The 15,520-nt window shown below is 34.1% G+C and overlaps 2 protein-coding genes across 10 annotated transcripts in view; one reads left to right on the top strand and one right to left on the bottom strand.

The window, feature by feature from the left end:
- The window catches only part of LOC126914678 (carcinine transporter-like), a 53,131-nt gene extending 49,584 nt beyond the window's left edge, over window positions 1-3,547 (top strand). For both annotated transcript variants that reach the window (XM_050718944.1, XM_050718943.1), the window contains exons 9-10: window positions 711-883; window positions 962-3,547. In XM_050718944.1, the coding sequence (XP_050574901.1) occupies window positions 711-883; window positions 962-1,058 (270 nt within the window). In that variant the 3' untranslated portion in view covers window positions 1,059-3,547. The remainder of the gene's footprint in view (window positions 1-710; window positions 884-961) is intronic.
- A 328-nt stretch (window positions 3,548-3,875) lies between these two features.
- Window positions 3,876-14,291, bottom strand: LOC126914679 (carcinine transporter-like). 8 transcript variants are annotated; one of them, XM_050718953.1, is made up of 11 exons: window positions 14,144-14,163; window positions 11,442-11,820; window positions 9,072-9,332; window positions 8,560-8,755; window positions 7,967-8,225; window positions 7,075-7,267; window positions 6,863-6,968; window positions 5,975-6,078; window positions 5,695-5,909; window positions 5,124-5,299; window positions 3,876-4,665 (listed from the first exon to the last, which is right to left on the bottom strand). In XM_050718953.1, exons 3-11 carry the CDS (start codon window positions 9,326-9,328, stop codon window positions 4,447-4,449), a joined length of 1,725 nt encoding a protein of 574 aa, XP_050574910.1. In that variant the 5' UTR covers window positions 9,329-9,332; window positions 11,442-11,820; window positions 14,144-14,163; the 3' UTR covers window positions 3,876-4,446. The 8 variants fall into 8 exon arrangements, with proteins under 8 accessions (XP_050574910.1, XP_050574909.1, XP_050574907.1 ...); XM_050718952.1 differs by lacking the exon at window positions 14,144-14,163 and adding an exon at window positions 12,594-13,034; XM_050718950.1 differs by lacking the exon at window positions 14,144-14,163 and adding an exon at window positions 12,312-13,034.
- Between the last annotated feature and the right edge of the window lie 1,229 nt (window positions 14,292-15,520).

Consider the following 15,520-nt stretch of genomic DNA (forward strand, 5'->3'; position numbering starts at 1 on the left):
TTAACAACATCGTACTTCTACGATCCAAGAGTTACTTAGCCCCTTTTTTAATTTACGACTAATTTATCTGTTAATGAGATACGTTTTTTGAAGTTCCTTTAATTTGTAGAAGAATTATGTTCCTTATCGGTCATGGATTCTTCTTTTCATCTTACGAATCATGGAAACAAGATAGATTCTCTATATATTCTCCTTCTTGTTTAATGTTGTTCCTTATTCTCATTCTTGTTTAATGCTATTAGGATTTTGCGAAAGAAATGTAACTTTTCTATTGTCTGTAATTAGGTTTGCGATACTACACTATAGCTTCGTTTCTAAATGAAACGAATATTTACAAAATCTAGTTGTACAAGTAACACCAATGATCCTTTGTATATTGGCAACTTCTTCAAATTCTGTCTTTAATCAAACTCTTTATTAATATTAAAAAAAATATTAAGAATACAGAAAAAAAACAAAGAGGAATATTTATGAAGACAGTCTGGATTATTGCTTCTGACTATTCTGTTCTGAATTATAAATTTGCCTTAAAGTGTACTAGTATTTGTGTAATCTTTTTACGAAAAATGAACTTATGGAAGTAGTCCATTTATTTCCCGAAAATTGAAGAGAGATTAAGAAATTAACGGAAAGTGGAATTAATCGCTATAACTTCTAAAAGACAAATATAATAGACGTATAAAAGAAAGAATGTTTCTCACTCGATTTAGGCTGATGTTGATCCATCTTTACCTCTGGTTGCCCTCGGTTTACTGTCCTTTGGACACGCCTTCCTGACCCTTGGCTTACCAGAAACCTTGAACCAGGAACTACCAGAAACCCTACAGGAAGGTAACGACTTTGGCAAGGAACAAAGTTTCTGGTGGGTTCCGTGTATATCCTCGTAAGTATAAATACTTCTACAATATTCTTCCTCCATTTTACGTCAATATAAATTTACTTATAATCGTTTATTTGACAGGAGCAAAATGCTGAAAAAGTCTTACAGAAAGAAGAAAGGCCTATCGAATCCAGCGTTTACTGGCAGTGTTCAAAAGATGGACTGCACTAGATTATAGCGACTGGATCTGGCGGTGGTGTAAAACTTGCCAAATCGTTTGTAAATATAGTTATTAAACGTGCGCGTGTGATGTTAGATGTTAAGGTATTTACGAACGTGTTGAGATTTGAGAGTTGTTGAGAGAAACTAGGAAGAAGTATCAGTTGTTGCAGTGAAAGAGACAAGAATCGTCAAATTACACAAGGTATACGTTTAAGCAATTAATCGACACTTCATCGACAAAGTAGATTTGTTGCACACAAGATAATTTTGTTTAAAGTGTATATTTTTTTAATTGAGATAACGGTATACAAATTTTAAGAAATTTCAAGAATTAAGAACACGGCATTTAAAGTACGTTGCGTTCACATATTACGATGTAATTATTTCGCGTACTATAACGTCGGTAAAGTGTTGAAAATGAGAAACGATTCAGGTATCTTATGTAAATGTACAATTAAATTCAGTATTGGATATACGTATTAAAGGAAACGATATATATGTCTTTCTGTTATAAAAATAATATACCATAGTATTTATGCAACTTTCGCTTTAAACATCGGAAAGAAAGATCTATATCTTTTTCTTCTTGCTCTTTCTTTTCTTTCTTCGTTGAAGGAATACTCTAGTTGAATTGACTTAACTATGAAATATTGTGAATAACAAAGGATTACCACGAGACTCGAAACGCAAAAAGAGAACTGTCTTCGCGCATTGTTAAGCTTTCAACAACTTGTCTCGTTTATTACGAATCGCCTTTGTACCAACATTCATAAATCATAAATCATTCGATTCATAAATCGCCGACACTTGAAACGAGAGTTTCGATCGACTTTTAAACCGAAGTGTATTTTGCGTTTAATCGATCAACGTGGTTTTCTTCATCGTCCATTTATACATCAACACGTTGAACGCTTTGAAAACTCTGAGATCTCTGTTATTTAATTTAAATATATACATATATATTATTCTAATGAAATATCAAAATTGAAATTCTTTTATGATATTTTGTTGTTTATGTTCTTTCAGTATTAATACGAGAAATATCTCTATTTGATATATTTAGATATAATAAGGATATTACTTCTAATAAATATCCTTGAATCCGTAATTACTGATCATTCATAAAATAGAATGCATTAAAACAATTAATTGCTAAGCGTTAATATCAACTCATTAGTTACCATCATACCCAATTGAGATTATAAAAAGAAAGTTGTAGGATCTTTTTAAACAGGAATTTTTTTTAATAGAAAGAATATTAACATAATGTTCGACATTTTTCAGAAATTTTTCTGTTTAAATCCAATGGAAAAAGCAATAAATAATTTATAGAATTATATAAAAATTGGAGAAGAAAAATTGAAAGATAATGAGTTAATTTTGAAAATGCTCAGGTTTAAATGTTATTTAAAACAGATCGAAACTCCGTCACGTGTTCGATTAGAAATAGTAAAATTCTGATTCGTGAAGAGACGCGAATATCTATTTCCAATCTCGTTCCTTTCGATCCTCCGACCTGTTCGTCTTAAACGCACAATCTTCGTTATACCACTTTTGAACGATGATTCTAGCAATTAGAATCATTCGATCGTTAGAATCATTCGCGTACTTATGAGACTAGCCCCTGCTTTCAGTTACCGATTAAAAAGGCATACTATTCTTCGTTGCAATTATCAGCTATCGTTCCTCAAGAGCTGAGATTCTTCTAAATATTCCTACGCTAGAGATTCAACTGTACATAATTGTTCAAGGCTATAAGTTAGTTCGATCCTCGTGATGCAATGGATAATAATTCGATCGTCTGGAAAATAATTCTGGACGAGAGAATTCTCATTTAACCCTTGACGGTCGATGATTTTGTAACCATGTACAATATCGTAATCAAGAATGAATTCTTTTAAATTTTTAATCTCGAAACTACACAGGACCGATACATATTAAGCTCAATCGCAAATAAATATTAAGGGAGTCTTAAGGAGTTATAATATCGACATTTCTTATCAATGCGATAGTGATATAATAATGTGATATAGTACAGAGTGTTTCGTAACTGATGATTCTTTGTGTTTTGGAGAAAATAAATTTTGAATATGTTTTGTGAATGTCGTGTGAACACGAGTTGACAAATTTTTAAAATTTCATTCTCTCGAACGTCGTACGAAAATCTTTCATTCTATATTTTCAACAGATCTTTCCACATAGTATTATCCTGTACCACTAACCACTGGTTATCACATTATCAATTACCAGACACCCTGTATAATGAAGCATTTCATTTTCTATAATTAATTATAATTAAGTTCGGCTTTTAAGGGTTAATACATTGTAACATAAGTGATCGTTATTGTAGAACTCCTAATTATAGGATGGAGTTAGATTAGACGTACAATGATGAATGAGAATCATCCAGCATTAATGTATTTAATTATAGAAACATTTAGCGATTTATTTTTCTTCGGAGGATCCGTTGATGTGTGTGCAAATAAAAAGCAGAATTGTTTCTTATATTAAGGTTTATGGAAGTTTTATTCGATGAATTAATCCTATGCACGTGAGTGTATACGTGAGTGCATACGTGAGTAAAGTAGGAGGATGATTATGAATACTATGAATAGGTATTCTTCAGATTAATTGCGTTGTTATTGGCATAACGACTAACACCGATCGTCATACGATGGCACGATTTGCTTACAATATTCTTTCCTTTCTTTTTTTCTTCTTCCTAAACCATAGAAACAATCAATTAGAGCTATTTTTTTTTTTTTTAACATACGCACAACTCGTTTTAGATAGATAAGTCCAGCAGTTGGCGCTGAAGAAATTATAACAATAATTTAAAAAGTCTTCAAGTTCGAATTTTATTAATATTGTATTATTTAAAATCGTATAAAAAAATATAACGAACAGAAGCATATTTTCAAGTTTCAAGAGTTTGAAGTAAAGCGAAGTAAAAAATGTTAAGTAAGTAATCGTTAACAATACGTGGATAATCGTTCAAAAGATATAAAACTTTCTCTTTCCACAAAAAAAATTATCTAAATGTACAATTTTCTTAAATAAGATTTTATCCAGTATATTCCATTAAAAAATGTTAAAAACATCAAAGGAATACAAAATTTAAATATCTCTAATTAATAATTTACGTAACATTTTCAATATTATTCTACGTAATATCTTTGATTATCGAATTAGCACCAACCGCTGAACGATTATCGCAAGTGAAAATTAGCATTAAAATTATAAAAGCTCTTAAAAGATAATAATAACAATTATATAGGAACACGATTTCTAGGCTCGCCCTTCTTAGAATTAAGGCTTACAGATTCTTAGACTTTTATTACTTCTAAAAAAACACGAATCCTCCTTCGTGCTTTTTAATTGAATTATTATTAAAAATCAGATAATTATCGTTCACAGGAGTGATAGTGTTGATGTCTATTGAAGTGTGTCTTATGGTAGCAAGGCAACGACCAGAAATGTTGGTCCCTTCCGAATTCTTCGCCTTGCTTGATGGTCTGAGGAAGATTCTGGCCGACAGTTTCCGGCAGGAACAAAACCAGTGCAGCGCCAAAAAAGGACACCGTGCTGATAATCAGCATTGGAAATCCCTCCCAAATTGCAGCCTAATGAACAAATATTAATTTATATGAGCAAAAGTTAAATACCATGAAAATCTGGTTAAAGTATTTCTCATTTAAAAAGTTTCATTAGAAAGTTTCAACCAATATATTTTAATATCTTAAGTTATTCCATAATGTTTTATTTTAAATTTCAATTTTTTGATTAAAGATCAGTTAAAGAAAAGCATTGGTTGCAACTTCCAAAACGGGCTTTCTAGAAAGTGAGAAATATTTTGATCAGATTTTTATAATATTCAACTTCTTCAGGAAACAACTTGTTTTAAGGTAAGAAAAAAACTATTTTACATTTTCATGAGAAAGATGCTAATACATGAGAGCTTTTTCATAATTTCTAATAGCGCTTATTGTATCTTTTGAAATAAATTGGACGTGAGAAGTTGAACGTAGATATACGTAGCGGTATTTCAAAAATGTTATAACAGTTATAAATATTTATTTACCGAGTCAGTGATATATGGTGCCAAAGAGTGTGCAACTATTCCGAAAATATGAATGAAAGATACGCCCTGCGATCTGACTGGCGTGGGCAGAAGTTCTGCTGCATACTGAAGACCAACATTGGCTGCCATGTTCAGACAGAATCGCGACAATACTGACATTACTAATTTCGCGAGCACTGGTGAATAAATTAAAAAATACAGAATCAATCCTGGGTACACAATACTTGATTACAAGTTTAGTTAAAAATATAGTTCAATCGAAGCTTAATCAAAATCAAATTAAAATTTCACACAAACTTCAAACTTCTATAAATCTCCAAATTCAACAAAACCAACATATAGAAAATTATTGCTTCTAAAATGTGCAAACCTCTTTCAATTTCGCCATTAAATCAATTCCTAATTTTTCCTAAATTCTAGTTCCATCAAAACAATTATTTTCCAAGATTAATAGCTTCGAAGTTTCGAAAATTCTTTTACATTCATCATCAGCTTAATTTCAGATTTTTCTCAATAATACGTCATTATAAACGTTTTAATTTTACTCGAATAAACATATCAATATATTTACTGGAATGCAGCATAAGTTCAGCGATACTGAGTACACAGGTCATTGCCAGAGTGAGAAATCCGCAGAGTCTACGACCCCATCGGTCGAGCAACAGGGCGAGCAATAACCCAGCTGGAAGTTCTGTGGCACAGGCGATCGAGAACGACACGAACACCGAGCTCTGGATAAATTTTAACGAATACACGTGGCCATCGAACGAGATCACGGTGAAACACCTACAAGACAGTATCGGTTATTTATCAAGGTTTTCTCGCAACATGAACTCGTATCTTATACTTGCCAGAATGCAACTAGAAGAATAGTGTTTCTCGCCAACCGTGGCGTTTTGAACAGATCGAGCAGCGTCGCTGATTCTTGAATTTTGTCCGATGCCTCCATGTTACTCTGCAGGAATTTATTTCGAGAATAATTAACGAAAGATATAATACGAGTCGTGCCTTTAGCCCTTACACAGTTCAAAATTCATAACACACTAAAAAAAAATTTTATTTTCATTTTATTCGTCATTAATAGATAGCACGAATAGTGGCAAGTTCTAAGGTAAATTTAAAAACACGTTGTTTGTTATTGCTATTTTTCTTTGCATTCTGATTTGTGGAATTAGTCGGCATGGCTTCTGATATCGAGGTTTATTAATATAATGGATGATTGGCTGATGAAATACTTTTTTGATTTCTGCGAAATACAGTCGGGGACAAAACTAAGTGAATTAGTGGAGAAAATGTAGAAATTCATTTCAACCATTTGCTAAACTCTCTGCATATTATTAGAAGGAAATATAATAAATAAAACTCAAGTATATGACGCTGATACTAATTTGATTATACTTTCTTCACATCTATTTTCACTAGCTATAGCAGTTTATTTTTATCACCGATTGTGCGTTATACTTGTACTAAATATTTTATAATTTCTATATAAATTCCCAGGTTTACTTCAAACTTTATACGAAATCGATATAATACCAATATAATCGCGACAACCAAGTTTCATTTCACATTTCCATTTTCATCGCGTTTCATTTTTAAAACGTGTCTATAAGCGTCAAAATGCTTTTACGAGTCTATGTGTTTTCAACGTGAATCAAATATATCTATCAGCACAGATTCAAATACTCTACCGTACGATTTCGCGTAAACTTTCTAAAATTCTATTTGATCGAACTTACGACGAATATATCGTAAATACGCGAGTCTGGATTTCTACGATTGATCCTAGCTATTCTCCGTAGTTTCTCGACAACCTTGTCCATCATCCCATTGGAAACGTACCACCTTGAACAGAGCAAATACGAGTGATATGGATCGATAAGTAAATTTGCATAAATCTCAAAGCGCAAGTTGAGAATTCGAATAATCGAACGATTACGAGTTTACTTACCGGGCGCTCTCAGGAAGAATCCACGGTGTGATAGCAAAGGATAACAGCGGTATGGCAGTAACGTAAGTGAAATATCTCCAGTTCGCGATATAGTAAGCTATCCATGGTAAAATTGTACTGGCCACTGCGAAGTATACGCCAAAGGCGATGTTCACGACCAACGTTCGTTTCGAAACAGCCATATATTCGAGCACTGTGGGATAATTGATCGTCGATGACTCTCGGAATAACTGATTATTATATCAAGATACTTAACGACGATTATTCTTTATGTTACAGTAATGGAACATGGAAGATTTATCGAGTGAAACCGGCTATTATTAATATGGAGCAATTGATGACGAGCCGAATGAACGATATCATCAACTTAATTGTAGGATAATTGTGAGATTACAAATATAATTCCGATTTTAAATTAATCCATTTACTCTGCAAAAATGAATGTTCCGAAATTGAACTGGTTCGTATAACAAAAAGCGCTACATAATGCACGTGTGTTGCTTTTAACGTATTTAAACGAATTACGTGTTGAAAATTTTGTGATAATTTTCATTTCGAACGAATATATAACTCGATTTAACAATATCAAGATATAACCATCCTCGACGACATGAAAATCGATGAAACGGTCTTTAACGATAACAAAATCAATATATTCATCTATGGTGGTGGCAAAAGCTCTTGAATCAAGCACTCGAACCGTATAATTCAATCGAGTACAGCAACGTCAAAATTATCTTCGAGGAACAATTCATCAAAAATTTCTCACGCCTTGAACATTATCTTTCACGTAATAGAAACATTGACTTCATACTAACGTTATCTCTCGCGTAACTGAAACATTGGCTTATCGGTCGAACCCCACGCACTTTCTACTTCGTAGAAGGCTTACCGATAATCAGAGGAATGTTGATACAGTTATCGAACGCCAGTCCGGTGAGGAACCTACAGACGGCGAATGACCAAAAACTATTTGCACTGGCAGTGAAAATGGAGGCAAAAAGGGCGACACCGTTGCAGAACATCAAAGCTGGGATACGACCCTTGTGATCGGCGATCCAACCGACTAGGAAACCACCGATGATGGACCCGCAGAAGAAGATGGCCTGCGCCGTTGATACGAGGTATTCTCGGTCGCATACCCAATCTAGCTAATCACCAAGGGTTAAGAGTTAGTCAGCGAAAAATCAGATTCATATTATTCAGAATATAATTTTAATCCTGCTGCGGTCTTTGAACTTTTATATCTCGATTCTGCTCACAGTTCGATGAATGAAAGAGTTCTTTATGCTCTGAAAGAGACGTTCGCGTAAAACCGGAACGAGAAATCATCCGTACTAACAATTATCGTCTTATACTTTCTTTAAACTTAAGAGATTTACTATAACAACAAGATACGCGATTAGGTCGGAAATGACAAAAGAACGCAGCAAAAGTGTAAGAATTTCGAAGCATGCGATTCAGACAATGATGTAAATACTTCACCTCAGTTCCTATACTAGGATATGGAATCTGCGTGAAATTGTACTCCCATTGAGTACATTTTATCGTTTCGTTTGTTTGGAAGTCCAACGAGCTCAGACTCTTGCCGCTCTTCAACAGCTCCGTGAAGTTTAGGTCCTTCCGCTGACATTGTTCGTAATAAGGATAAACATTCGTCGCTGGAATCGCTATTTTGATCCTAAACATCCCATACGATAGACAATTGATCATTTAGTTACTAAAATAAGAACCAAAGTCCAGACAGAGTAATCCAAAAATATTTTGTATCGTATCGTGAAATTTTTTCATCTTTAGAATTTTCTACAATATTTTCTAATAATTTTCGAAATGTTCGAAAATTCGAGAAATTCCAGAAATCGCGATATCTCGCATATTTTTCACAATATTTTAAAGTCACTTTCTACGAACAATCAAAAATATCGTCCAAAGTTTAAAAGAGCTTTCGTTGCTACGTATATCTTCTTTTCTTTCCTTCCTTCATTATACACACTTACCTCTCTTCTTCGGTGAAATTCGAGTTTACTAATTCGTCTATCCTACACCAGTGTTCCGTGGGAATAATCGTAATGAAAAATTGCGAGAAATACAGAAACGCGTACGTCGCGCCATAGGGTAGTAACGACAATAACAACAGCCATTGATATCTTCCGTAGTCGCCGACATACGGCAGAACATCATCGAAACTTTCCAATCTTGGTCTCAATCGAGTCGTTTCAGTGGGCGATATAGAGCTACTCTTCTCGTCCTTCATTTCGCTGAAACAAAATCCATCGTTGATTTCCAGACGTAGTAGTATAAAAGTCAGTGATCGGACAACAAAGTTTTCAGTCTTCTAGTCTTTGAAATAAATCTACTGACTTAAACCATGTCATTCAGCAGGCCTCTAAAGGTTCCTTTGATGTTTCACATTTTGCGATTCTAATTCAGTGTTTACCTTCCCTCTTTCATAACATAATCGTAACCATACGTTAGATATTACAATGCTCCTTTACTCTCTCACAAACAGGAAATAGAAATGTTCCGCGAAGACGCTACACTCGTAAACAACTCATAAGCAACGTTTAAATAATCTGAATCACGATCGATCAGCGTGATGAACGCGACTCTACGCTAACGATAAGACTAAGCGATTATTTTCTGACAGAACGCAGGATCAATCTTACCCGTCATTCACGTTTTTTCCTTCCATAGTTCGAGCAGCAAAGTCTCAATTATGATTTTAGATTTTGAAAAGCAACGGAGATGAAAGTCCTGGAATACGGAGACCCGATGTGCTGATCGAAAGACGTTCGGAAATGAACTGAAAGAACGGGCGAAGTCCGGCAACTGTTCGCCTTGTTTTCGATTCGGTTAAACGTTAAATTAAGTGTAAGTGTTTGTACGAGTGCCGGCCAATTACTGTGCCGGGAGTCAAGTGAATCGTGACACGCGACTCGTTCAAATTGAATTGCATACGAACCACGTTCGCGAGATCATCTTTAAAAAGGGCTGATTCGGTATACGTGGCGATGTCAACGTGATATGTACATGTCTGAGGAAAGTTTCGACGAAAGAAATAGCCTTGAGTACTGGTTAATGGTGTTCGAGTTATTGTTTGGGTGTCGATATTATAGATTTGCAAATGAGGTAAAAGAACCGAAGGAAAGTTTGTCGACTCTGTCACATTTAATTAAATGCAGGAAAAAAATTGAATGGAAGAATTTTCTGATTAATATTGTTTGTTTATTACTCGTAATCCTCTTACCCGACAACTTAAGGATGACTTCCGGTTACAGTCCTTACAGTCGGTGCTCGATTTAATTATCGTTTACAATAAAAATATATTTTCTTCGCTAACTTTTTGATCAATATATTGAACTCTATTGGAAAATAACCGAGAGAATGTTAAACCATCGAAGGCTGAAAATAAGTAAAATAATTAAAGGTTTTACAATCCTGTTTTAACACTAATATCAGGGACATAAGAAAATGGTACTTCTGATGTATCAACCCAATTATTTGATTATTTGCTATTCGTTAGAACAGACGGTCTTAGGAACTGAGGTGGTTAATTAGGGATTGAAAAATTAAAAGTACGATTTTCAAGTTAAAAGTAAAATAATATATCGATCTTTCGTAAAATTTTTATATCAAATTGTTTATTTTCGTATCAGATAGAACAAAAGATTAAACTGATATATTTACTTGAAAGTGGATTCAGGGAAATTAATCTTTTGACAATTGAATTTAAGCGAATCCGTATCACGATATTATCGTATGGTATAAACACGGAAATGATATAGCTGACAGAAGAACCATTGATTTCGAGACATCGATTAGAATGACTAATGTCATTGTCAGGAGCGAGAAAGTAGTTGAGTGCTCGAAATAACTGACCTGTTTGGAATATACAACAACGAGAAATGTTCGTGTCTACGAGCCATAGTAAATACTTGCGTGTGTACGTCTACACAAATCGCGGCATTTGTAAAATCAAAAATAGAGTATATTACCCTTGATCGTCCAAACAAAACAATTACTTATAATTACAAGACATTTGATACAGGACTTTGAGAAATCAATATGTTACAATTTGTTGGAAACATTTAGCTTGCACACAAATCACATCTGAAACAAACTCACGCGACTGATAACATTAAATTGCACTGAAACTGAGGACTCGATCGGTTCTCAAAATTCCAAATACAATCTTTTAAATTAATTTTCACTCATTATCGAGAATCCAATCAAAATTTCTTTTTCTTAATTTATTAGTAATAAATAACTTAATAAGAACTAATAATTATCGCTTTTCGTTTATAAACGATTATCAACGCGAAAAATAGTCTATAGAAGAAAATGAATAGAAAAGTTCAAACCCTTACCTATCACCAAACGATTCTTCGATGTCTAATTCACGATAGTCTCACGACGTCAAAATGAAACTCCAAACTGATCGCTTCTCTTTGCTCTTCTCGTTGGAAATATCGATCACGATTAATCAGGCACTACCAACCACATCCACTAGTACCACTGTCAGGCCGATTAACAGCAAGTTACGAAATTAGCAATTAAAGGCACCCTCGATCGAGCCATCTTTCTCTCTCGACGTCACACTAAATCATGTCAAACGTATCTTTCCATTCCAATCGTCGTTGACTAACTTCCAGCGAACAAAATGTCTCGATACACTAATATCCTTCGTGTTCTTTCTGGAGATAACCGAAGAATTTTTCCGTTATTGTAGCATCTTCGTTGCTGCTCCTTAATTTAAAAGTAAAGAAATAAAATTAGTTTAAAAAAGCTATTAAAGTAATTCACGTGGGTTTCTTTGAAAATCGATGATAAAACGAAATAGAAATAGAAATAAAATAAAATCTGCGATTAAACGAATAATTGATACATGTTATTTCGAAAAGGAAATTGACGATAGGCGAAAAACAGTTTCTATTAAAAAGATTATACGAATAATCAACGCAGTTTACTTCGAAGCAAAATTAGAATTGGTAATCGAGCGAATGATTGACACACGATTTGCTTGGAAAAGGAAGCGGAATCGATAACTAAACAAGCGAGATTTCGTTAAACACACGATTTCCTTCGTAAGAAAAGAAAAAGTGGATTTGGTGGTTACACGAATAATCGTTGCAGTTTATCTCAAAGAAGAAATAGCACGGATGGTCAGACGAGAAACAAGGTTTCTCTGAAAAGAACAAATAAAATAGCTGATCGAGTAAATAGTAAATACAATTTACCTTGAGAAAAAAGCAGACTGGACCGATCAACGCTGTTTCCCTCAAAGAAACGCTAAAATCAATGGTCAAACACACAATCAAAGTAAGTAGTTTTTCTCGAAGATGAAGTAGAATCAGTAGTTAAATCAACAAGATTGGCACAGTTTCCCTTCAAGAGACACTATGATCAATATTTATACAGGCAGTCAACGAATCTCCTTTTCGACTGATCCAATCAATGAGTGAAACGATTGTATTCGGTGAAATTTTCCTCGAAGATGAAGCAAAATCGTAGATCCTTACGTAAACGACCGATCAAGTTTCCACGGCAATAAACCTAAATTCTCTGGCTAATTAAGAATATAATAGAGACACGATGACGTTTCCATTTAAAGAAATGGAATTGTTAGTTAAACAACGACAGGATTTTCTTATTCGAAAAGAGAGGAGAAAAGCGTCCGATGTTCACGAAGTCTTGCACAAATATGAAGGGGAAACCGGCTCGCGTACCACTGATATAGAAGCTTGCTTAGCGAAGACGAACACGATACTCGATGACACGTGTTTACCAATAGAAAAGGAGAGAATCGAAGAGAAATGGAACGAAAGGAAGAAACGTTGATTGACAGTGGAACCGGCGAAACCAGAAATAGTTTCAAAAACACGATTTTCCGATCGCGAACATCGAGAACCACGTGCTCGCGTTGCCATCGATCGAACTCCATTTAGGCCGGCTTCAGACGAGCGGTTTGCGGCAAATCGTTGCAACAGCGACGACGTTGGTAGAACAGAGACACAGAGTTCTTCTGTCTCGCAAAAAGAAAGATGCATACATATGTATTTCCTTGTTTCTCCAAAGCGTCGTGGCGCCACACCGGAAACCGGTCGTCTGAAACCAGCCATACTTTTCAATGGTGTTAAAATGAATTGTATCGTATTGTCGTCTTGTCGCGTACTAAAATTGCGATATAAGGACGGTGTTAAAGACTGACGTTGAAACCAAACTAATTTTTGCAATTTAAATAACGAATGTATCGAAACGAATTCAGTGGATTTTTCAGGTAAATTTGTCGTTTGTTTTGCCGATTTTAATCTTGCATCGACTCTAGTATATTCTTCATACTTAATTGAAATGCGGGAATTGCGTTATGTTAGCATCGTTATTTTAAAATTAATATTTACAAAAGGTATAAATGTAATTGAATTCTAAAAAGGATTAATTAAGGATGCTCAAGCTTTTTTGTGAGATTGGTTTTTTCTTGCAAGCTACCTCTATAAATTTGACCTCTCCTGAAGGGATACGTAGTTTCGTTAACCGGTTTCTTCTAAAAAGATTCGTAGAATTAACTTTTTGCGAAGGGACTGATTTATGAATATCGTTTCTTCTGAGAAGACTGCTTCGTTACCATAAAAAATCAAGGACAGATTTTCATAGTTTATATTCACCGAAATATTCACACACACAATAATTTCAAACAGTACGATTAACAAATTACGCTCGAAGATACAAGCAAAGCGAAAATTAGATTTCCGAAATCAAATATTAAGAACAGTAAATAAATATATGCAGAATATTCTTCCAGCGAAAGACAGACATTCTCTACTTGCTATGTACGTACGAAGAGAAAGATACACACTAACATTCCAAACACATGTCGCGAATAGGTATGACCTCGTAACTTACATAACACCAAAACTGAAGAAATTACACCATATAACATTGAATGTGACGGATGTAATATGGCACATTAATTATCGAACAAGAAGTTTCATAAAATTTAAATTAAAAAAAATATGGGATCGCGAAACACACAACGGGTGTGCATAAGTTATATACGTAACTTCCAACTTACACACATGCAATAGGTTTAACCGTTATTGACGTTGATAATAACAGAAGCACAGTCATGGATCTGTTACCATGTCTAGCGTTGTTTCAACGAGTTTCATTCCCACTTGATTTAGTGCCGCTCCTAACCGTTGGTTCACGCAACAGAGAAAGATAAAATGAACCACGACAGATATACGATTACATACTTACGTACTATATCGTTCAAAGTCTATAAATAATATTGCAGACGGTATAATTAGAGGCCTTCTGTACTATTTCCGCACGCGGTAACGTCCTAAGCGTATACACGGGAAACTTTAAATCGTAGCACAATTGGAGCCAGAGGAAATTTTAAAGTGAGCTAAAAAATGAAAAACAAGCCGAAGATTCAAGAATAACAGGATTACATTGGAAACTCTATTTTGGGAGAGGGGGTGATATGATTGGAGTATTAAATGTCATTACGGATTATTTGATATCACTGTAACTTTTTGTATAAAATTCAATGTCAAGATTTATTCATTATCAATACTTATCTTGCTTACAGTAGATTGTAAGATAGATTAAGATAAGTAGATTATTATGTAGATACAGTAGATATAACAGATATAGAATCGAGATATTCTGTTTGTAATTTTTTATGAAAATGTTCTTCGCTTTGATGAAGAATTTTTATTTTTAAAATGATATAAATGTAATATCTCAACGATATAAACGATGCTTTTCTTTATCTGTATATAAGCTAAGCAACTTTTAGCCTTATAGATTTTTACACAAAGTTCGTCAAAATCATTCGTAAGAAATATTTTCTTTAGATCTCATACTGATTTACTGAATTACATATAGTAAATCATGCTAATATTTAATAACTAAATATAGCTAGATATAAGTAATTATATTAAATAATAAACGGGATCACAATGTTGTTTATGGGTACAGAGACGTTAGAAAAGCTTTGATCGTAGTCGCGTAACGACATTGGTTCCTCAAGAATCCTGTCTGCCTTGATAGATCATTAAGTAACGCGACCGGAATCTGCACGTCTCGCGTTGCGTCGTCGAAGGAAAATTTTTTATCTTTACTTTGTTGTGTGAAAATGCTTTCACTGACTGCGCAAAGGTCGAACTGAGGGAAATCTGTGTTCGCTTCTGGCTTGCGTAACAGTAGAACGATAGATCTTGAATAATAGATACATTTCTGTTATGTATTATAAACACGTAATGAATGAGAATTTGATAATATTACCCAAAAACAGTTTCATTCAATTTTAATTTCTTACTACTAGAAGAGACGAGAAATTTGCTAATGGAAAATTATCATTTTTAAAATGCCTTACATTTATTAATACTCTCTCTTCGAAAACGACACTTACCGTACCATCTAATACTCAAAGATCAAA

The sequence above is a fragment of the Bombus affinis genome, chromosome 3, assembly GCF_024516045.1.
Source record: "Bombus affinis isolate iyBomAffi1 chromosome 3, iyBomAffi1.2, whole genome shotgun sequence".
NCBI lineage: Eukaryota > Metazoa > Arthropoda > Insecta > Hymenoptera > Apidae > Bombus > Bombus affinis.